Source organism: Pinus tabuliformis, chromosome 4_2 (genome assembly GCF_031772625.1).
Source record: "Pinus tabuliformis cultivar Carrire ecotype Pingquan chromosome 4_2, CPIR1, whole genome shotgun sequence".
Classification (NCBI taxonomy): Eukaryota; Viridiplantae; Streptophyta; class Pinopsida; order Pinales; family Pinaceae; genus Pinus; species Pinus tabuliformis.
The window spans coordinates 138,457,421-138,483,168 of NC_142304.1; the positions used below are offsets into that span (position 1 = coordinate 138,457,421).

Sequence of the window (25,748 nt, forward strand, 5' to 3'; positions counted from 1 at the left end):
GATTGCAATGTTTCCATTGGATTTTGTCATGTACAAGGGCATGGAACTAGCATTTAATCAAGAACATCAAGCCCTCTATGTACTTTCATGTTAGTGGCATTGATTGTTGAACTCCTCCGTCATGAACCTAGTAAAAATGTACCCATCACTAAAACAAAATCTTGACTTGACATGTTAAGATTTTTCTATTCTATTTTACTGTTTATAGGGTGATATTGATGACAAAGATTGGAATGTTGGCAATAATTTTGGTGATATTGTCATGTCCCCATTTTTATTCTTCTTCATAGTACAGGCAGGGTGGATTTCCAAGATGGGGGATTGCCAGGTCAGTGGACCAGGTTATGTCATCAGGGGTTCATATGGAGCTTTTAGGAGTTTCTATGAGGTCTGATGGCATTCGCTTGGTATATTCCATCATCCACATAGTTTGCCTTTCGTTCCGGCGTATTTTGACAACTTTCAGAAAACTGAGTTGTAAATGGACTTGACTCAATTAATTACGCTTAAGGTGGCATTCCGGGGAGAATACGTTGTAGAACACAGTATTGTAGTAACTTGTTGGAACCGGAACAGAAGATCTACAAGATGGTATGGTTAGATGAGAGTTTCAGTGAGTTGGGGAGACATGATGACCAATTTACCATTTTCCAGCATTAAAAAGAATATTTTAATTAAAATAAAAGAGGGAAAAGTGCATCATGATTAAAGTAATAATAAAATAGGAGGTTCTAGAGGGATCCATCAGATCTATAAAAGAGGAGGAGGCCATTGGAGGACATCTTGGATTTGGTATTGTTTCTTGTATGAGAGGTTGAGAACCCAGTTGTCTACTCCAGCAGTAGCCCCAGGGCAAAAACCCTCAGGTGATTCAGTGAGAGAGGGAGATCACCCATCTCTTCCCTTGGTGGATCTAATCAGGGTTCACAGGTTGCAGTGATTTGATTTTCAGTTTGTTTTGGGAGGCCCATTGTGGCATTATTGTAGATCTGTTAAGGCCAGCTATCTCAGCTATTTTGTTATTCCAGCATGTAAAACCCCAGTTTATATATTATAATAAAGCTGAGATTGTTTCTGCTTATCGTGTTATGAAATTGCATGCATTTTATCTGCTTCATTTTACATGGCAATCTTCTGTTAAATGCATGATTAGTTTTATGCGAAGTGTCTGCTCCAAATTTTCTGCATTTGGGACACTACAGATATATAGGTATTTGTTGTAGCATGATTTTTTTTGAATGGTAGAGGCCATCTAGAGGCTATTTATTGATCTACTTGTTGTTCAGAGATGGATTGCATTGGGTTGCAATTTTGGTTATATGCACCCTTACTTTTTAAATGAAAACTCTTGCATATTTGCGTTTAGATGGTTTGGATTCATATGAATGCACATATTCAGTCAAATATTCAGCACTGATAACATTACTCCTAACGAATTTCATTTTTCTTTTACCTCCTTTTTATTCTATTAAAAAATTATGGTCTGTTTTGATTTCTTATAAACTATCTAGAAATTTCATTTTTCTTTTACCTCCTTTTTATTCTATTAAAAATTTATGGTCTGTTTTGATTTCTTATAAATTATCTAGAAATGATAATTTGTACAGTTCGAGATTTTGACTTTTTTTTTCCTGTGGCAGATTTCTCTCTTTTTGCAGAGTTGGAACAGGCCTTTCTGATGAAGAGTGTGATGTTCTTGTTAGCAAACTTAAACCATATTTCAGGTTGCACTGTATTTTTATCTCTACATTAAAGTCACACTTATTGAGGAAAGACAGCTCTTCAATTATTGAAAATTGTATTGAATTGGTATTTTGAACCATGTTTTGCATACATGTCATTATTGTTTTGTGTGTGCTCCAGCATTTTTATTTGCCTATTCTGTAGATATACTGAAATGATAGTATGGTAAATGGTAATCGGGTTTATCATGACATTTTGAGTTGGTATGCCTTGCAATGTTGTCTTCAATATTTTTAGGATTGTGCTTTGTATAAGCAGACTTCTGAATTTTATTATTATCGTGTTATCTTTCCTGAATAAGGTGCTAAACTATTAATTTAAGAAATAGTCTGAGGTATATGGAATGGCTTTAGCTTTAGCAGGTGACCTAAAACATCATCTACAAGTATTTTGAAAATACAGTGCTTTTCAATCTATCTAGATATGAATGTTTCTCTATGCAGGATAGTCATGCAGCAGCAATATGCTGGTTTATCTTTGAGGCATTTCTGCTCTTTTGCATTTCCTTTTTACCTGCATGTGCACAGCTGGGCTTTTCTGACATTGCTTAGTCCTGCAAAAAAATAACCTTGAAATTCAGTTCATTAGACAACCAAAACGACGGCTTCTCATTTTGATATATGGAACTTCATGTTTAATTTCAACTTTTTGGAATGGAATGCTGGATATTTTGATTAAATGTGTACTATGCTTGGAATATCTTATGAATCATTGTTTTACTCCAGTTTCGGCTCAATAACACATGATATTATTTATTGTTTTGTATTTATCATTTGTTGGTTACAGACGACATGAAGATAATTCCAAGGTGCCCATCTTCTATACAGTGACAAACAATGCAAAGGAGAGGCCTGATGTTTGGATTGATAGACCAGAGAAGTAAGCATAATTTGTTCATTCCTTTTATATATTTTAAAATCTCAAAACAACAAAAGAGATTCTTTGTTCATTGTGTAGTTTTAATGCTATTTTCCTGTTTAAAGCAGGTCCATTATACTCGAGATAGCAAGTGATGTACGGATGATTAAGTCAGAGGTGCTGGATACAACTATGTCTCTAGTCTACTTTGTAATTTGTTATTTCTGTGAAATAGATAATCAATTTTTATTTTCTTTTATTTCTTTTTAGTAGGATTTTCTAAAGCTAGATAAAAAGAATATGTAAAAAGTAAGTCTCAGTTCTACTTTTTAATTTGTTATTTCTGTGAAATAGATAATCAATTTATTTTATTTTATTTTATTTATTTTTAATAGGATTTTCTAAAGCTAGATAAAAACATGTTCAAACTAAATATTGATAGAAAACAGCTATTTATGTTCTTTAGATATCTGTTACCATAGTTCTTTCTGTTAAATTTTCTACAAAACGAACAGTTGAAATCAATTTTCTGATCTGATAATTACTTTGTAATGATATATAACAATTTTATCTTTATGCAATTGATATCATTGAGCAATTATACACATAAAATCTCAACAGCAATGCAGTGAAAACGGTAAGATCATAAAGAGACAGCCATGCACAATAAGGACACCAAATTTTCCCTGGGAAACCCAAACTTGGTAGAAAACCCAGCAACTTTTCTTCTAGAAAAAATTGTTCTTCAGCAAAGTTCACAATTACAAAAATTGTCTAGAAATGTGTGCCAAAATCCAAGTTCAAGATACCACTCAAAGCTGGTCAAATGCTAGTCAGTCAGTGCTAGTCAAACCATCCGAAGTACAAAAGTCAATTTGTCCTTTTTGAGGCTGCTTGAGAAGATATGTCGTGTTGTTGTGAGTGGTCAAAATGAGGAACTCTCATTGTGTATATATAGTATTATTCAAAACCGGACGGGTCAAACCGGCCGGTTCATTAGCTGCATGGTCAAACCAGTCATTAAAGCAGGTTAGTAGTCTCAGAGGCTTAGGATTTCTTTCAAACTGGCCATAAACTGGTCGGTTCATTACCAGCTTGGCAGTGGACCCCTCGGGGTACTGTTTTTGGCATACTTGAGCAGTTTTGAGGGAAATTAGGGGCCGTTTCCCTCCAAAAACAACCCCTCGAAGTCTTTAAAAAAATGCATCCCCTCTCGTTTGCCTCACATATCTCAACCGTAGCAACACTGACAATCAATGGTAATGTTAAATTTTTAGCATTACCATGAAATGACTCTAGATGTTTGAGATTGGTTTCGACCTCATTGGATTTCATATGGAGAAACTAGAATTTTAAATTTCACTCAAAATCCAACAGACTTAATGGTTTTCACGATTTCAGAATTTTGGGGATTTAGTGGTGATGAGTTTGATCTTATGAGGAGTGATCATGTTGATCACAGATATGTAGACTTGTAGTAAGCCAGTGTCCCCATAGCGTGTAACATTGTTTCCGGACTTTGGAGACCATTTATAACCTCATTGATTATGTATTTTGTTGCTGATATATGTTGCACTCAATGCCATTTTGATATATTCACCTTTACATGGTATATAGATGAGAAAAATTTACATATTGTCTCTATTGGTTTGGAATCATGGTTTTAAATCTTAAAAAATAGTTTTTCATTAAAATTTAATTATTTCATGTATTTTTTTAAAGACCGATTCATTGAGATTTGACTAGTCAGGTTTTTCCGGTTCTGGTTCAAAAATCGGTTTGATAAGTGGACTAGTTTGGTACGGTCACTGGTTCTGGTTTTGAATACTGTGATATTTACTAGTCACATGGGGTGAATTTGGCTAAGAGTCACACCCTTTCATGGTGGGGCCAACTTGATAATTTGGAGCCTAGATGAAGCCTAAAAATTAGAATTTTTATTTTTATTTTTATATTTTTCTTAAGCCAATTTAGGAGGCTTCTTGGCATGCTGGAATACCTCCCAATGCTACACAAAAATCAACACTTTCTACATAAAAAAAGATCCAAAAACATATTTTTTAACTTGTCCCTAGAAACCCTATCATAGTCAAACTATGGCTCACTAGTAAATATCCAAAATATTTGGTATATAAAGATATCCATTACAAGATAAACTATCCTAGATCCATCTTATTGTCGAATTTGTCAAGCGCCAAGGCGAATCAGTTCTCCCAAGTGACGAACCACTTTTTTGAGTGCGAAACTCGAGGAAAGGTTTGCAGCTCAAGAGCTTTGATTCCTCTTGGCACTTGATAGATCCGGGGTTAAGATGGTTCTGGGCTGGTTTCATATATATATATATATATATATATTGGGTGAAGCATGTGTTGTCAAAATCTGGAGCCTAAAAACCACCAATGGTAAATTGACTCTATGACCTCAATTATACTTGAACTACCATAACAATATTTATAAGCATTAATTTGCTATACTTTTTTAATTTTAATTTAATTTTAAATAATTTCAATTTTTCATTTTCATTTTTATCTTTATTCGATTGAGTCAAAATGTTTGCATAAAATAATATAACGAGACGTTACAACATCTCTTCCATTTGGGTTGGAGAGCACCTCTCGGCGCAGTAAGCAATAGATGTAAATGTATGACATAATTGATATGTTTGGTTACAAAAGAGGGCGCCATATAAATTCTAGGTGCAATGCCCTTTATGAATAGTCATGTCCCATCTTACAGGCACCATCTTTCATGCTGATGTTTTTGCAACATTAGGCAAACATTCTCCCATGGGGTCATGCTGATTTGACTAGTGGGGAAATGATATATTTACCCATTAGGCCATGCTTATTTGGGTAGGGGTAAATGGCCTAGGGGCAAACTTTCTCCCATGGCATCATGCTGATTTGACTAAGGGAGATTGATACATTTACCCATGGGGCCATGGTGATTTGATTAGGGGTTAAATGGTCCATGATCCTCACATTGGCTTTTGGATGGAGTGATCTGTTTTTTATAGAGCGGGTTTGAATTGTTTATTGATTGGGGTTTTTCACCCAACAATGGAATAAACAATTTTAGTGTAATGTTGAGTTGTGATGTAGGCTCCATTACTGGAGGGGTTTCTTGTAATGAGGAGCCACCTTGAGGGATCTCTACTCAACATTAGAGTTTTCTCTAAATAGATAGTATGTGAGAAGCAAAATCAACATAGCAAGCTCATTGAATCTTTTCTAGTGGAGGAGAAATTTGTGCAAGGAGAAATTTATTGCTAGACATCATATTTATCATTTCTCTGTCTCTCTCTTGTTCTGGATGAATGTATGAAAGAAAACCAAGTTTGACCAGCCTTTGATAACTGCATGTGTGGAGAATTGACCGAGTTGCTTTGATCGAGTTTGACTGAGGGTTGACTGAGCTATTTGAACGCTGTTTGACTGAGATTTTGATCGCAACAAAGGATGCATGTGCGAGGGTTATGACCATAGCCGCATGTGTAGACTGTTCACCACAAACTGCAAGGCTGAGGGTTGACCGTAGGGCAGTTTGACTAGGATGTTTGACCAATGCCGAATTCTGAGTATTTTGACTAGCTCGACGAAGATTGAGTTGCTGTTATTTGACCAAGTTTGATTGGTATTTGGACTTGTATATTTGCACAAATTTTTAGACAAAAATTTGGATTTGTAAACCTTGCTTAAAGACAATTTCTCATCAAGAAAAGATTGTTGGGTTTTCTCCCAAGGTCGGGTTTCCTAGGTGAAAATTTTTGTGTCTATTGTGCATGGTTGTCTTTCTATGATCTTCATTGTTTTTGCTGCATTTTCTTTTGAGATTTTCTGAGTATAATTATTCAATGATAGCAGGGGCATAAAAATACTGTTTTAAAAATTGTTAGGAAGTAATTATTAGAGCAGAAAATTGTATTCTTCTACACTTGCCATAGAATTTCAACATGCTACCAGATCTTTGTTGAAAGATCAACCATTGAACAACCTCAGATTTCAGTATTCAAGTAGCTATACGAGTTTCTATTATCTTGTCAAGGTGTTGCCCATCCTAAGAGTAGAAGACAGGTTGGATGGTGCTACAAATTTTAGGTCTTGGAAGACCAAAATTCTCCTTGTCTTGGAAGAAAATGATATTTAGAATTATGTAAATGTAATTGTCTTAGAACCAACAGATGCTGAGTAGAAAGCCAAGCATAAGAAGAATGAAGCAAAGGCTAAGAGGATCTTGATAAATTCCATCAAGGAGCACTTGATTCCACATGTTGCTGGTTGAAGGCTACCAAATGGATGTATGATGCCTTGGTAGGATTGTTCAAGAGTAAGAATGCTAGCAGGAAATTGGCTTTGAGACATCAACTTCATTGTCTCATGATGTTTAGATCAGATTCAGTTTCCACTTATCACATGAGAGTCACCTAGTTGAGAGATCAACTTAAGGCCATTAGAGATACCAGTGATCATGTAGAGCTTGTTACAATGACTCTTAATGGATTTCTATTTTCATGGGATCCATTTATACAAGGTATTTGTGCATGAGCTGAGCTGCCCAAGGTTCATCAATTTTGCATTGAATATGTCCAAGAGGAGGCTAGATTGTTGTCCAAGAATAGCTTGCAGAGACTTGAGGATGAAGAAACCCAAGCCCTTGCAACTCATGCAAGGAAAGGAAAAGGAAGAAAAATTTTGGTAAGAAAGGTTTAGGGGGAAGATTAGCCACATTTGAAGATCAGGAGAAGAATCTTTCAAATATCAAGTGCTTCAAGTGTCATTCATTTGGTCACTGTTCTTCACAGTGTCCTTAAAATAAAAGGAAGAGATAGCAACATGGATCAACAATTGATGTTGATGATGATGATGAGCATCTACCACAAAAGAAGACAAAGGAATCTAAACTTGATGAGATAGCAGATGAACTTCAAAAGAAATATTTTTTTGTCTCCGCTCTTACAGGCACTACTACTGACATTAGTGATAGTCGGTTGGTGGACAATGGTGCTTCTAGGCACATGACAGGTTAACGAGATTCTTTCTCTCACAAATTTGACAGAGAGGGATTTATCATTGCAAGAGGAACTTGGGGATAATGCCAAGTATGCAGTGAGAGGAGTTAGGACAACATCGTTTCAGCTGGAGTTCAGAGATACTATACACATGAGAGATGTATTGTTTGTACTAGGATTGAAGAAGAACCTGCTATCTATTTTTGCATTCGTGGATAGAGGCTACAAAGTTGCATTTGTGGATGGCCAATTTCTTGTATGGTCTAAGGGTTTAAGCATAAATTGAACGTGAGTGCTTGGTGTTTGAGAGGGAGGTCTATACATATTGTTAGGACGTACAACCCAGTGATTGGTACATGACATTATCAATTTATGTGAGCTAGAACCTTCTGGGAAGAAGGGTACTTTTGTGGGTTAAAATGATACTTCAAAGGCATACAAGATGTATATTCTAAGACAACGTCAGATTGAGGTTAGTCAAGATGTTACTTTTAATGAGGAGGTCGCCTTTAAGAGGTCTAGAGAGTCTCACATCAATATCGATGGTGAAGAGTGGGAGGCTTCGTAGGATGGTGGTATAGATCCCTCTAGTCATGTTGTTCATCCTTTAGGCTATTAGGAGGAGTTAGTTGAGCCAGTGGATCGAGCTATATGGCATTGATGAGCCACATCATTGATTCGTAGCCTTCCAATTATGAGGAGGCAACAAGCCAACAGGTTTGGATGGATGCCATGATGGAGGAGTCTCAATCCATGATGAAGAATGATGTGTGGGAGATAGTTTCGAGCCTAGAAGGGAAGTTTGTGGTGAATTCCAAGTGGATCTATAAGATTAAGCATGCAACAGATGGCAATATAGAGAAGTACAAAGTGAGGTTTGTGGTGTGAGGGTTCTCCCAGAAAGAGGGAGGGGACTGTTGTAACATGCTTTATTTTTGATAAGTTAGTTTTTATTTATAAAAGAGGGTATGAAAAAATAAAAAATAAAAATGGAAATATGAAAAAATAGAAAATTAAAAAAAGAGATGAAATAAAACCCCATCAAAAGAAAATCAAAATTTGTATAAGTGTGCCTGTTTAAATGCCACTTCATAGAAATATATTGCATTGTAATAAATTAAGGTTTTTGTGTGCAGCTTGTTTAAATGCCACAACCTTTTCTTCTGATTTGAGTCATACAATTTAATCTTGGTCAAATCATTTAAATTTATGTTTTAGATTATAGATTAAGTTCACCAAACTGTTTAATCTTGGTAGAACGTTCTTAGATAGGTTAGAATAGAATAAATATGGCCTAATATGCTCAAAATTTGTCCAAAGATGTATTAGATTAGAATTATAAGAAAATTAGGCAAAATAATGGATGTTAGTCCAAATGTGCCAAAGAGTCAGATTAAGATTTGATTAGGATTTAATTACCAGAATCAGTGATTAATTTTTATGTAAATAAATAGTGCAAAGCTTTTTAGTCAAAGTTTGAAAAGGACAATTGTTTTGTCACAAAGCACTAAAAGACGAACATAATTGGATAGTGATCCGCTTCCCTGCCTAGATCAACGACGGGGAAGCCTTTTCGCACCTCCTCGCTATGTTATGCGATAACGACAAGGGGGTGGGGGTCCAAAAAGCAGTTTCATTCCCGCGGGCCACTCGTTACGTGTCACCTCCTCCGCACTTCGCACCCGCCTCACTCATTACCGCTTACCACCCCCTACCCTTCGAAATCTGCCAATGGTAAATATTTTTCCCTGCCTTTCGATATCATGCCAACGGTAATATTCTTCCTGCGCCTTCCGTTCCCAACCATTGCATGCTGCATGTCCCTATCCATTGCTGCTCATCTGCTATACGTTCCTCTAGTTACTGTTCTTTCCTTCGCATTAATGTTAATCCTTCCATTCAGCAACGTACTTCCCGTAACGGTTAACTTATCCTGGTTATAAAGAATGCCCTCACCCCCATTACGCCACTTCTTTTCCATAAACTCCTCTTATATCCCGATTCACTGTTTCATAAGATCACTTTTTCTCGTTTTTTATTCTACGCCACTACTAAGCGTACTACCAGAATGCATCACCTTGAGGTATTTGTATCCCTATTGTTTATTATCTATTCATTGCAATTCTGTAATCATGGCTCCTGAGAGAAAGGATCAACCATCTACCAATTCAACTTCATTACAGGAAACCCAAAGGATGTTGATGCCTTAGACCTAGATCACATTCCATTGGCTGATCTGTTCTTCAAAATCATAGATGCACAATGCGAATTCGACATGTTTGAATTGCACAATTGGCTAAAACAAACCTATATTGACTCTAAAGACGAAATCAATCTATGGGAATCCCTTTTGCCCCTGTATATGTTTCCTCAAACCCATTCTTTTCTTGATCTAGTCATGTGGTGCCAAGCTAAGTATAACCCTTTGCAGAGAACTGTGGTAGCTCAGAATGGAGACATTTTGATATCTATCACTCTAGAAATTATCAACAAGATGCTTTTGATCCCTGAAAATAATTCCCTTAGCTTTTTCTCCACTGTTCTTTTAATGGATCTATATCATAAACTTAATTTCCCTCAAATAGCTTAGATCTTTGAGATCTTTCTCCGAGAAGATGCTGAACTTCCTAAAAATAATCCTCCCTATCTAGCATCCATGTTCCCTGAGAGAGCTAAACACATCATTTCCCTAGTTTCTTGCTTGTTAGGCTACCAAACAGATCAATGGGTAGATGAATCTATCCTAGGTTATCTATCCATTTTCTCTAAAGAAAACAAACCTGCCTTCATGTATAATTATAATAAATTTTTGGCTGAGACTATTGAAGGAGTGTTTAAATATTTCTCTGTACTAGTACATATGATTATTTTTCAGCAGGGAGATAGGTTACCTATTGTTCTACACAAGTAAGATGATCAACAAGTGAATCAAGCAGTCACACAGTGGACCTCATTGATCAAAAGGAACTCAACTGTGTTCAAATTTTCAGACTTCATTGACTGTTTCATTCACCCAGTTGCACAACTTCTCAACAGCCAGAGTGAGCCCAGGATCAGTCCAGAAATCAAAAGGATCCTGCACCTCAGTGATCAAGCTAGAACATGAGACTGGTATCTTTACCAGAATTATATAGAGATTAGAGTATATGGCTGCAAATTGGCTCCATATAAATTGCCCAAATATGTTCCAATGAGAATTTTCTCTCTGGAATATATTAGGCAAATGATTAATATGGATGAACTTCATTTCATTTTAGGGAAGAGGAAATCTCAGTTTAAGATCAAGTCACATGTAGGATCATTCATTTGTAATACAAGATCAACAGGTATTGAAGCAGATGCAATCCTCAAACAGATGGGTTTTCAACCCAGTTTCACCTGGTCTTATGACCCATTCAGTATTGTTTCCAATTTAAGGGTGGAACTCAAAACCACACCTTACAATCATACACCAAGACCAGAGATTGAGAAGTACAGGAATCAAGAATAGTGGGAGGAGAATACACTTCAAGAAGTAGAAGAACAAATTTTACCTCCTTCTACTCTCCAGACTCCTACTTCTCAAACCAAGCAGGACAAGAGGCCTAGAGAAGGATCTTCATCGTTAGCCATAGGTGAAAAGGAATTCATTCATTATCAGAAGAAATCAAGGACTGACTCCAAAGGCACTACTACTACTCATGGTCAGAAGGAGCCTATAATCATCAATTTGGATGATTCACAGGTTTCTATAGGGACAAAAGAAGCTGCAATCACTACTCCATCTTCCTCTTCAGTTTCACAGAATTTATTGGAGATCACTCAGTCTCTAGGAGCAAGTGAGCATGAGGAGTCAAACATCTTCTCTAATTTCCTTGAAATTAAGTAGAAGAATGAATCTTTAAAGGCAAATGTATATCCTCAGACATCTACTTCACAACACAGGTTATTGACAACTTTTTACAATGAGAAAGGTGGGATGCAAATGACTTTCCTTGAATCCCAAGTGCCTTTTCCAAAGACTTCTTCAAATTATAAGAAGACTGTATTTTCTTTTGATGCCAACTAGATACATCCAATCGATCAGATGGATATGCATAGGCAGTCTAGTGAGATGCTTTTCTCTACCATGACCAACACTGCTATGGCATTATCAAAACTCAAAACAACTCTTTCAAATGTATAGTCACAATTGAAGATAGAAAAGATATCCTCTTTGGCAAAGGATAACAGGGTCAAAACATTAGAAGACTTAGTGATTAAAATTGGGTATGATCCCACTGATGTTAAAGCTGCAGAAGACATTATTAGAAAGAAGAATGCAGACATTTTTGCATTAAGGAAGCAACTCAAACTACCTTCTATAGAGGATCCTCAAACCAAGGAGATAACAAAAAGTGAGCAACACAAAGAAGAGATGCTCAAGCTGATCATTGAGAAAAATGTACAGATAAAGACAATGGAAGAGAAAATTGAGAAATTGCTTAAAGAAAAAGAGCAATCTACTCAACTAGCCATAGCTCCAATTACAACTATACCTATTACAGTGTCAAGGACAGTAGGGGAATCGACATCAACAACAACAGAATCTACATCAACAATAGGAGATTTGAACAAAGTCTTACAAGAGCTGACTCACTAGAAATAAGAGAATGAAAGGCTTTACAAGAAATTTAAGAATTTGGAGATTCAGAAGATTAAAAATGACACTCTTTATGTTGAAGAGATGCAAAAGACGTACAAATTGACTAGAAGAATAAAAGAATTGGAAAGTGAGTCATTAATGGCTCAGACCTTGGCCCAAGCTAAGGAAAACATTTGGGTAGATATTAGTCAGGCCATAACTGAAGTATGGCCATCCATACAGATCATTTTTGAGCAAGAGGAACTTATAAACATATGTCACATAGTTATTGAAGAAGTTAAAGAACTTCTTAAAGATAAAGCAAAGTGAAGCCACTAACATGATCAAAATTCGTAATTCAAAAACCAGGGCCGAGTTGGAGCAGATTCAGATTCTGGACAGAATAGAAACCATTCTGGAGATTAAGAAGGTTTTGTAAATAAGCCCACTTTTGAAAAGTACAATGAGGTTGATGAAGTTTACAGGAAATTGGTAAATCTTTCTATATCAAGTCAAGCTAGATGGGATCACTTATGTGAAACTATCGGGTAACTTTAATCATCAAATGACAAACAACTGGGCAACACTTTTTGGGGACCAGATCATCAACAAATTCTTGAAAGATAGTGCCAACACTTAGCAATTTTACAATTCCTATAGTTTTGTACTATTTATGTATTTGTGTTTCAAAAATATCTAGAACAACTTTTATTTTGTATAAATAACTCCTCCTTTGAGTTATTAAAGGTTGAACCCTTGGATGAACTTTCGAAGCAGAATTGTAATTGAGCTGGAGATTTTCTTCAAGCTAATGAAAGGATTTTGAATTTGTCTCCTATAGTTTGTCTGCTTGTAAGTTTTTCTTATGTGCTTATTTCATTATGTCTTTCTTCATGTATTTAAGCCTTTATGCAGAAACCTGGGTAAGATCATACTGAGTATCAGTCAGTCCTAAATCCCCTGTGAAGTTATAAATGATAATTAGGGACTAGTTTATAAAACTATCTATTATTATAAGCTCCTATATATCAATTAATTGTCACACCCATCTGCTTTAGATTAAGTATATTTTGTTGTAAATGAAAACATTCGTTGCCTGTATTCTTTTCTTATAACCAATCAAATATTTTGTCTGAATATTTAGCAAGTTATATTTCATCAAGACTTTGCTATTCACCCACTTTAAATCAAGTAACTATATTAGACAAATAGACAACCCTTTCATCTAATTTAGCAATTGTTAAGGCTTAAGCACATGTTTTCAAATTATTCATAACATTGGTCATCCAAAAACTTCAAAAACAAACAAAACATTTTAGATGCTCCGACATGTTTAACTAACTTATAATCATCCCAGAGGAGAACAGGGACTATGAGGAGACTTTTGCTCCTGTCACCAGGTCACTTCTATCAGGACTATTGTTTCTATTGCTTCTGTTATGTGTTGGAGATTACATCAGATGAATGTAAAGGTCGTGTTCCTCGATGGTGTGATTGAGGAGTAAGTGTACATAGAGCAACCTCAGGTCATTGTGATACATGGGAAGGAGTCCCATTTTTACAGGTTGAAGAAGATTTTGTACGGACTTAAGCAGACATCAAGGGCATGGTATTCCAAGATTAATGGATACTTGATGAGTTTGGGATTCATTACCACTCAAACTAGCAAGGGTCCTAGGAGGGGATCCTATAGAGCGACTACTAGGTCAAGGGGCAACAATGGAGCGGTAGTCCACTGTAAGCATAGTTCAATATTTTGCTATTAATGAAATGTAGTGTTTTTCTGCTACAACTCCGTGTTTTTGATTATATCTGTAAGTTCTAGAGTTCTTGTTTAAGTTTGGGTCAGTGGTATCAGAACGGTCTGATCTTTCTCTGTTTTTCTTTCCATGTTCCCAGTGAGGTCAGGGTATAAGGAGTTAGGGCTCGATCTGGTTGAATCATTGCAGGATCAGCCTCGCAAAAACCGATGACCTCCCGTGTTGGAAGAAAAAAAAAAGAGCGTAGGAGATCCTTTCAAAATGTTGCTTGAGGAAGCCCTCAAGCGACAGAGGGACGCGATGATGGATAACTTTGCTCAAATCCTTTGACGGCTACCCACAGGTGATGGATCTTCATCCAACAGCCACTCTGGAGGCGCTACTCCTTTTAAGGTGCAAGTTAACTTCGATATTCCCTTATTTGAAGGACTGATAGATCCAAATGCTATAGATAAATGGTTAGATCTGTTGGAAGGATATTTTTTAGTTCATGACTTTTCCAAACGGTTAATAATCTAATTGAGATATATTTAGGTGGATTTTCCAAAAATGACTTTCTAGGTTTTGGAGATCTCATGTATTCTAGCCTCTCAACCAAGTTCCGTGGCTAGAACACAACTGATGCTACTAAATCTTCACTCCCTCTTAGAAAAGAATGTGTTCTAGTGTTGCACTCCCTACCACAACTCTTTGCCTCTGCGTCTTGTCCTGTCACGCTGTTGATGTCTGACTGCTGCTCCCCACCAACTACTGTGCAACTGTGATATATGCTACATTTGCGCTGCTGCTGACTCTGTCGTACTGCTGCCAACATAGCATCTGCGCTGCAACTCCCTCTCATCTGTTGCGGTTGCAACTAAGAATGATCCAAAGTAACCTGTCCCTACTACTGAAATGGGTTCTCTACCATACCCATCTGTTCCTTGAGATATGCGAACTTAGCTTTCCCTAGAGCTTTCGTGAGTATATCTGCAGCCTGCTCTTCTGTGGGAACATACTGTAGCTGGACTGCTCCACATTGTACACAATTTTTGATGAAATGACACCGAATATCGATGTGCTTCGACCTGTCATGAAACACTAGATTCTTGGAGAGCTTTATGCAACTCTGATTATGACAGTAGACACTGGTCGCCTCCATATTTTGCTGGAACAAGCTTACTAGCAGCTTTCGAAGCCATATAGCTTTGCACGCAGTTGTGCTGGTTGCCATATACTCTGCTTTTGTAGAACTCAATGCTACTGACTTCTGCTTCCTGCTACACCAAGATACCATCCTTGATCCAACACTGAAGCAATACCTGGAGGTACTTTTCCTGTCCACTGATCTACCTGCCTAATCTGCATCTGTGTACCCACAAAGTCTGACGTCATCCCCTTGAGTATATCTCAACCCATACTCGATTGTGTCGCGAACATACCTCGGAATATGCCTTGCTACTGCCCAATTTATCCTCTTCGACTCTACCATGAATTGACTGCGAAGCAGATGCCTGGCCTAGTGTTGACCAAATACATGAGAGACCCAATAAGGTGTCTATACAAGGTGGGGTTGACATCCTTGTCATTTGATGCATCTATCTCCTTCCAGTTGGTGATCATGGGTGTAGACACGGGTTTGGAATCCTGCATTCTGAACCTCTTCAAAATATCTGTAGTGTCTCTTCCTTGCCGAAAGAAAAAGCTCCCCATCCTTCTGCCACACTTCCAATCCTAAGAAATAGTGCATCAACCCCAAATCCTTCATGTCAAACTCTATTACTAGGTTGCTCTTGTAGTCCTCTATGAGCCCTGATGATCTTGTCAAAAAAAGATCATCGACATACAAAACTATAATGAGTGGCTCACCTCTACCATCAAATAGTAAAGGTTGGGATCTGCGTCACTCTTGACGAATCCCATCTACTGCAAGTAGCTATCAATCCTGCCATACCATGTCCTGGGAGCCTGCTTGAGTCCGTATAGAGATTTCTTCAGTCTGCATACATGAGTACGCCTAGCGAGAGTCTCAATTCAAATTCCCATGTGGGTGGCCCCCACATTCCACTAGCAACCAAATTAAGTCGAATTGCCTCCTAAGTCCCTAAGTCGAAAATGATGGGTTCTCTTCCTTAGCCAAAATTGTGCAAAATTGTGTAGCAGCACCCTGTTACAAGTGTGTTTGAGAAGGGAAATAACAATCCTCCCTTCCCAAATGTTACTTTCCCTCAAGCAACCTCAAAGCTGGGTGCTCCAATATGTGCTCACCCTCCTAGGTGGCATCCTCATCTGGCAAGTTCTTCCAACACTCCAAAAATTGCTTGTCCTCAAGCAATGCGTGAATGAGCATCCTCTCTAACTATTGCTCTCCACTGTCACTGCAACATGCGCCAGGGTCCCAGATGTGCCCCTGAATCGTCTCTGACCTTAGCATTGTCCTGATATGAAAGAATCCTTCAATACCAGGATCCCAGGCCATCCTGTCCAACATGAAGCTCCCCTTGCTCCATTCACTATCTTGCCCGGTGCAAGTACTAGAAGTCCCTTGCTCCATCAGTGACTCACTATAGCCCAATGGAAGATCTGTATGATCTACCCCTGCAGTAGTCGACGCATCCCTAAAGGTGATTGAGTTGTGAAGAGCTGCGGCGCCCCAGTTTCCTGCTAGTGCCAGAGTGGTGCCACCATGCTGACGTTGCTCTACTTTGACTATGTTATACTCCCCATCGTGCACAAACAATATTCTCCTCTCCTGGAACTCGATGGTGGATTACTAAAGGAGGCGAGACACATCCTGCCTGGGCATCTCCATGGCACCAAGGCCTACCCATCCAAATCTAACTCCGAACCTGTGCAACAATAGAGAATATCTACCTCCCCATATGATGAAACCCTTTGTGAACCCCCATGTGTCATCCCAAGAGCGAACTATATCACTCACTGCCACGACTTCGCTTGTCACGAGTGATCTATCGATCAACTGAATCCCTGCATCCCATAGGTAGACCTGCTACGACATAGCCCTGACAACCAATGGAATCCCTTTGGCCCTCATCTCTAGTCCCTACATGTCACCCATATATAGGTTCCATACATCATGAACTAATCTGAGGCATGCTAAACTGTTCGGTGCCTACCACTGTGTAGTACTGATGACCACTGGAAGCCACATGTGCCAAAGAGCTACCCCCTGAATGCAACCAATAGATGGGTATCTGATACATGCAATCGACTCAGTGTATGCAGATCCATCTTTCTCTTGCTAGCCATCGCCACTGGTTTGTCTACCCACCCCTTGCAGAATGTGTCGATACAATGTCGGGAACCTGGATACATACTGGACAACTATATCAACTGTACATGGTATCCTCTGCTCATGCATAGTCTAGACATGACCTGTGGAAAGAGTGAAACATGTCTCCCTTGTGACCGACTCCCCAGGCATAGGATCAGTGATCCTAAAGACAACATTGAGAAATATCCCTTGTGGAAATATGTCATATGAGAGGATGGGACAAACACCAAGGGGAAGGGAGGAGGCAATGTGCATTGGAGATGCAACTTTTGCCACATTTCTTTCAAAAGCACATATTACCGTGTGAAAGGCCATTTGTTGGCTTTACCAGGTTGTGGAATTGAAGCTTGTAAAGTTGTTCCTTTACAAAAGAGGAACGAAATGGAAAAGGAGTTCACTGTTGGTATGGAAAATGTGGCTGAAAAATCAAGAAAAACCAAGAATGAAGACCCCCTTCCATTTTTGAGGAAAGGCACCACCAAATTTCCATTTGAGAGTTCTATTGGGGGACAAGCAGCAAAAAGAAGAGCAATTACACTTGGTCGAACAAACAAGATTTTTCAAAAAGAGAAATGGGAAGAGATTGATCTCACCATTGCCTTCTTTTTCTATCAAAACTTCATATCATTTAATGTTGCACGCTCACCTCTATTTATTGAGATGTGTCGAGCTCTAACTCACGGGTCTCCATCATGGTATGTGCCTCCTGGTTCAGAGAAGCTTAGAACCACATTGTTGACGAAGGTAAAAAAAGAGGTACAAAAAATGCTTGAGCCTATTATAGCATCTTCGCCAACATCTGGGGTTAGCATTGTTTCTGATGGATGGATAGATCCAGCACGACACCCAATCATCAAATTCATCCTTGAATGGTCCAATTTTCTTGACAGCAGTGGATACACTTAGAGAATACAAGGATGCACAATTTATGGGTGAGTTATTTATTAAAGTTATTGAAGATGTAGGTGTTGATTCTTGTATGCAAATCATTACAGATAATGCACTTGTTTGCAAGGCTGCTGGCATGATTGTGGAAGCTAAATATCCACTAGTGTTTTGGACACCTTGCATTGTCCATTCATTCCTTAGCACTGAAATCCATTGCTTCTGATGTGTTTTGGATTGGTAACATTATTGAGGATGCACAACATATCCGTAACTTTGTGCAAAATCATACAAATGCCCTCACTATCTACAAGGAGTACAACAATCTATCATTGTTGAATATTGCTGATACATGGTTTGCCTCTTCATTCATGATGTTGAAGAGGTTGAGGGTGATGAAGACCGATCTTGGGGCCATGGTTATTTTTGAGTTTTGGTCTTTTTGGAGAAAGACAGATCAAGTAGCCTCTAAAAGAGTGAAGGACACCGTGCTAGATGATGCTTGGTGGGAGAGGGTAAATCTAATTATTCAGATCATGGACCCTATCATTTCTTTGCTTCAATTTGCAGATGCAGACAAACCCATCCTAGGAGAGGTTTATGAGGGATGGGATTCCATGATTGAGTCTGTGAAGAGCATTATTCTACAAAGTGAGTGCCCTGAGTATGAGACATCACCAGAGGCCTTCTGTGTACTATACAAGATATTCTTGTTGGCAGATGGGACAAGAATTGCACACCTTTACATTGTTTGGCTCACTCATTGAACCCAAAATACTACAGTCATGAGTGGCTGAATGGTGGACCTTCCCGCAGATTCCCTCCTCACATAGATGGTGAAATCTCACAAAGGAGGAAAGATGCATTCAGGCGGGTTTTCCAGGATAGAGCATCCCTTGATGAGCTGGAGGATGCCTTTGCAGAGTTTTCCACTGGTACTGGTTGATTTGCAGGATATGATGTGATTAGAGACAAGGGGGCTAAGAAGCCCTATTCTTGGTGGGAAAATCATGGGGCAACAAGCCCTCCTCTTCAGCAGTTAGCCATGAGGTTCCTCTCTCAGGTGACTTCATCCTCTTGTTGCAAGAGAAATTGGAGCAGATATGGGAATTTGTAAAGTGTGAAGAAGAGCAGGCTTGAGCAGTCCAGGGCAGAGACAATGGTGTATGTGCACACCAACCTTTGTCTTATTTACAGGCAAAGGGAAGAGTGGTTGAGGGGAAAGACAAAGGTGTGGGATGTCTTTCCTGATGATATGGGTCTAGACAATAATGTTGAATTGGCATTGGCCAACATGGATCTCAATGATCCAGTGCTTGAGCCTGTTAGATTTGATGATGGTGATATTTTCGAGGGGTCATCCTCCACACCAGCAAATGCAAAGGCGACTATGGATGCAGGGGAGGAGGACGATGCAAAGGAGAGCAGTGGTGACCATGATGATGAGGACATTGACGCTGATTCTGATGATGACTATGAGGATTGTTGACTCATGAGTCATGGGCTCCGGATACCTATTGCCTTGAGGCTTTTATACCTGTAGTTGTTTTATATTTTCTATTTCTATTTGCCATTGCGGCATTGCCATTGCACTACCTATGTAACACATTTTGATTTGATATGATAAAACTACAGTTGTCAGTGTCTTTATCTTACTATCTTATAACTGTAAGTTGTCTTTCGTTTATGAATCATGATTTATCATTTTATGTGACATATTGATGTATTTGAATTTGGTATGTACTATGCATGCTAATTGCTATAATGTTAGTATGTTACTATTACTAACTTACTTTGTAAACAATAAAACTAACATCTAGATGATCTATGTTTGAAATCAATGAATTTGTATCATTAATGAGAATTTGTGTAAGAAATATCTAGTTTTTAATATATATATATATATATATATATAAATATATATATAACGAATCCTACGTGTCCTGTTCCGAGGGGTCAACGTGTTCGAATTTGACTCTCAAATCCCCGTATCCTACGAATCCCGAATCCCTGTGTCAAGTGACATTGATATGCCATCCTTGTCGGTGATTATCTCATCCCTTGACTTGTGGCTGTCAACTCGTGCACCGACTCGATGCCCCCGCTGAGAAGTCTCCCCTCTATCGCACCAAGTGTCATCCAAATATCTTGGGTGAGCTCCCCGTCCCCTGCTGCTTGTGCCCAGAGTGTCAAAGGACAACAACCAGATCGCCCGTTCCTGTAAGTGACGTAGAAGAGGGTCAGGAGTGTGAGTCCCCGCGGATACCATCAAGTATCGCTCATCTATGTCCCCATCGATCCTGGGTGAACTACACCCAAAGGTATGCCCGGTATCTCCGTCCATGGGTGTCCCTGGAGGCAACACTCCAAGACCTCGTTGTGCAACACCATACGCCTCTGCATACCACCGATCATCCCAGTACTCCTGGACATGCCACTGTACACTGTTGGATACCCTCAGCTACAACTATGCCATCCTGTACCATCCTGCTTCCTACCTGTGTCACTGCACTTGTCACTCCCCGCATGTACTCACTGCGATGTGAGGCACTCCCACTCCACAACGCATTCCAACACACCACCATGCATCTCCATGCCCACCTGTAGACCATTTCTCAACGCTAGATGCTCCCACACATCCTTGGATATGATGGTCTAGAGCTATGTCTCTATGTGTCAGGCCACACCCGATCAGTATCATCACCTCCACCATCACATAATTATCCCTGTCGATGAGTGGATCTTCCCTCTAAATCCCCCCTGAGGGATCCGAGAAGTGATGCCTCCCTGTGTGTCAGCAATAATACCATCAAGTATCGCTCATTTGTGTCCCCATCGATCCTGGGTGAACTACACCCAAAGGTATGCCCGATATCTCCATCCATGGGTGTCCTTGTAGGCAACACTCCAAGACCTAGATGTGCAACACCATATGCCTCTACATATAAATCATTAGCAAGAGATATGGAAAAATTAATGGCAACATTTGGGCAACAACATACAAATTTTAAGAAGGAAATGAAGAAAACAGAAACCAAATTACAAGATAAATGCCATCATCACCCTTACAAAACGATGTAATCCAGTGTACCGGGAAATTGCAGTTGAGAGATCAATAGAAAGACAAAATAGCCAAACTATGACAAAACAAGAAATCATTACAACAGGAATATGAAGATCTTGCGGATATGCATTACAAAGAAGTAATGGAAAAAGACAAAGAAATTTCTCTCCTCAAGGACCACATTGAAAAATTAATTGCGCAAGTTAAGAAGACTAAGGTCACAAACAAGGAACTCGAGAAGCACTTATCAAAACAAGAAGAGGAAAATTTACATCTAAAGAACCTTAATAAAAATTTATTAGAACAAATCAAAAGTTTAAAAGATGAAGAGGAGGGTACTAAGGATAAAGTCAACAATTCAGAAAACAAAGAACTTTCACATCTAAGGAATCATATTTAAACCTTCTTACGCAAATAAAGAAGCTTAAAAGTGACAAAAGGTCGCTAAAAGACATGTTAAAACAACTTAAACCAGTGGAAGCGAAGATGTACTCAAAAGTTGCAGTTCAAGCAATGGAGATTTTAAGTGAAGATTTCACAATTAATCAAACGACTCCCTTACCTAACGAAAATCAGACACTTCAAGTTAATCAATGTTGAAGTTTCTAAGTTTACTTAGTTAGAAACTCTTCATGCACTTTATCTGATTTATTCCTACCTACTTGTTAGTTTCCTTAACAAGTTATTTACAACATAAATACTGAAAATAAACACTAGTGCATGCTCAACATATTACAGATCAACAACTAAAAGAAACATAAACAAACATGTCATATGACACCATTATTTTTGGACTAATGTCCCCGGAAAAACCCAATGTGGGAAAACTGGTGTAGCTATCTGAGGATTTTCTTATTAAGCAATATGAGAGTACAATCTAGGTGCCGAAACTGGCCTACCCAACAAAGAATTTCCTTGGGAGTAATACTTCTCAGTTTCTGACAATTCTCCTGGCTGAAACCCCAGATAATCCTTCCGACAGTTACTCAACGCAAATCTGCCCCAGAAACCCTAGGGTCGGCCTCTCTTTGGACTGCACCAACCCTTCTCTGCCTCATGCTAGCCCTACGTCACCCCGGATGGGTCTGCGTCAGCCCTGGGAGGCCCTGCGTCAGCAACGTTGGCCTTTCTGAGGCTTGCGCAGCTCCTGGCTGCCTCTGCGTGGCCCTGCGTGATCCCTGGTTGGCTTTGCGTCACTCTCCTTGGCTACTTCGCTGCTCTCCCGATGCTATCTTTGCCTCTCTGTCTCTCTGTACTCAAATGCCCCTTAGCTACATCTCCCGATCACTAATTCTATCTCTCTTAGCAAACCCTGCTCTAGAGAATAGAATGACTGATCACTCTGGTGTGTTCTCCAAGTGACCCTCAAGCCTCCTCTTATACCTTTCCTGTTGACATATCAACGACCGAGATTAAGTCCCTAATCAATGGCTAAGATTAGATCTAGCTTGATCCATGTCTTTTGGACCATTTTAACACAAATTCATATTAATACACATTAATATTTTATTTTCCCTAAGTTTAGACTTAGGGACTCCATTAAAAATATTAATTATTTTAATATCTCCTACTCTGTTTAGAATCTGCCAAAACCATTTCTGGGTATTGGAGATCTCATGTGCCCTGGCCTCTCTACCAAATTTCATTGTTACCCCAAATCAACAATCAAGAAATCGACACAACAACGTTAAGGGAAAATCAGATCACAAGAGCTCCTTATCTACATCTGAATTACAAGAATAGATATTCGAAATCTACAAATTTATATCACTCAGAACTTAAACAACAAACTTATGTTCCAAAGAATACTGTTGTTTGCACACTCCAATCCGATGATAACAATTCATTACAATTTTCCAGTAATCGAAAGATTCCACAGAAGATTAATTTAGGTTGGTCAGATCCTTTCTCGGTCCGACAATTCTATTTATCACCCCAAGGATCATATCGTCTTGTATCAATGAGGATGACAGTTCTGAGAGGAAACGACATTCAAAATAGAAAGAAAGATCAAGCATTTTGATCAGTATGCTTTGAGGACAAAGCTTTTTGAGGAGGAATGCAATGTTATGAATAAAATATAGATATAAATATTGTACATATAAATAATAATAAGACATCATAAATAATGATTAATTAGTAATTAGTTAATGAAGAGGTATGTCGCTAAGGACATGACCATTGGTGAAGTGGTACCTGCCTAGGGTATATAAAGCAGACCATCACCCTAATTTGTAATCATCTCACTTGTATTCAAATATTCTTATATGATATATTATCTATTCCATGATGGATATTCTTATATACCAGATATTCTGAGTATTCTGCTGCATATACGAACTTTGTTCGTTACATTGGTATCAGAGCGTATACAAACTTTGTTCATTACAGAACCATCCTGTAGCTGAGTACGTTAGTTGGGAGTATTGGCTAAGAAGTTGCACTGATACCAGATCTGCCGGCAGCTTCAAATCACAGAAAGCAATCAATTAAAGCTATACCAGGCACGTGGGTTTTAATCTGTCCCTTGAAATAAAGATCCAGCTTGGCTCTACCTGCTTAGTTTAATTTTGTGCCTATTGCATTTGGAGTATAGTTGCATGCAGATAAAAGAAAGAAAAGAAAAAAGAAACAATAGCTTGAAAATCACAGAAGAAATATAAATCTTCAAAGCCCCAAAACAAGAAGTCAAGCTATAACTATACAAATCCCAGTCACAGTGGACCAAGTGCACTACAATATTGGTGATGCATATCGATATGTTAGGTGCGAGCATGATGGACATGATTCCTTGTCATTTTTAATACACTGATTATATGATGATTGATCTTGTACTAACTGTCAAATATAATGTAGATGGAGCATAGTGTAACAAAACTCTGCCAGCTTTAAAACATTCTGGTTATCACAAAAGAATATAGTGGCTGCTTCCTGCCCAATTTCCAAATGACCAAGTAACCTCCTCAGCCATACTGCTCTGTCTGCTTCAACTGTTGCTTAGTGTTGGAAATTGTAACTAGTTTCGGTCTTTGTAATTGTCATTTGTGTCATAATGTAACACTTATGTATTGATCAAAAGAAGAAGTATGTAAAAGAAAATTATTTTGTAAAGAATGGGTTTTGTGCTTTCGTCTTTGGTTAATAGGTCAAACATCCATTGAATACTTTAGTTTTGTGTCAAGAGTTAAAATCATTAAAAGACCCTATAGAAATATTATTTTGTATTTGTAATCTGTCTAGAAGGGCTGCATTTGTCAAGTCAGCCCAGATAAGGCTGTTTGAGCCACTTGGACAGGTATTTAAAGGACACACAACCTCATTTGGTAAGACAAGTGACAAAAAGATTCTGATCTGATCTGCGGTCTGAAAAAGAAGAGCTATAAGGATAGGCAAGCCTAGAGAGAGATGGAAGTAAGATTAATGGAGCTTGCATATCCCAGCAATTTATGATCTGCGATTTGGAGAGACTTTGGCAAGATTTCTACAGGGACGAAGTTGCAGAAGATGAAGGTGCAAAAGTTAGTTGCAGACATAGTTCATGAAGTTTGGCTGGTCGACTTGATGGGAGCCCTAGTCTAGGATTGGTCTTGGAAGTCTCCTTTGAAAGTTGATAAGAAAGAGAAGTTATGATGGTTTTTCCCCTTTGGAGGGGTTTTTCCCTGGCGTGGTGCCTATATCCTGTGTTCATTGTGTTTGGCATTTATTTGATGATAGGAACATAAGCATAATTAAGTTAAGAAGAACCTAAATCAAAAGTAACTGTCAAAGAAGAAAATGTTAAGTCATACGTAAATCTAGTAGCAGGATTGCAATCAGCTGCCTGAATTTCGCCATTCTTGCCAGTGTTGTGACTTCACAGATACTTGGTAACTCGTTATAACATAAGAAAAATTAATAAAGCTTATGAAAAATATCTCAAAATATTAACATTTACAAGTTTCCTCAGAATCAAACAGAACTTTCACAAAATTTCTTTGGTTGATGTTTGTATCTAACTATCTAACTACGTGAACACATATTTATGTATCTATGTGTTTACAATGTAAGTAGATCTCTCTCTCTCTCTCTCTCTCTCTCTATATATATATATATATATATATATGCGTTTTTTTCCCGAGGAGGACCATATGGGATCCCCTGCTCTCCCACTGAATATCCAGATGGAGAGCAACTAGATTGCCTACCATAATAGCAGCTGGTAGCTTTGAGCAACTCTGCCAGATTCAGATCAATGATTTATAGTCATATATGTCCTCGGTGTTGAATTATTATGATATTGGTGGTAATGTACCCTAGGTATATTATAGTAGCCCAGGTTTTGATAAAAATATAATATTCATTTTTGTGTGTTGTTACTTGATTTTGTTTGTGCAGGTCTTTGCTTCTCCTTTTAGTTTACGCTTCCCTCGCATACGTAAGGTGCGATATGACAAGTCTTGGTATGAATGCCTTGATGTACAAAGTAAGGTCTCTTCAACTATAATTTTACGGAAGCTATCATTACTTGTGTAACATGTTTATTTTGGCAATTTTCTTTTTTTTGTGGGTTTCAG

The 25,748-nt window shown here is 38.4% G+C and overlaps 1 protein-coding gene across 1 annotated transcript in view; it reads left to right on the top strand.

The window, feature by feature from the left end:
• The window catches only part of ATLIG4 (DNA ligase IV), a 495,731-nt gene that overhangs the window by 352,544 nt on the left and 117,439 nt on the right, over positions 1-25,748 (top strand). The window contains exons 15-18 of the mRNA XM_089428338.1: positions 1,641-1,724; positions 2,530-2,622; positions 2,730-2,778; positions 25,570-25,657. Coding sequence (XP_089284464.1) covers positions 1,641-1,724; positions 2,530-2,622; positions 2,730-2,778; positions 25,570-25,657 — 314 coding nt within the window. The remainder of the gene's footprint in view (positions 1-1,640; positions 1,725-2,529; positions 2,623-2,729; positions 2,779-25,569; positions 25,658-25,748) is intronic.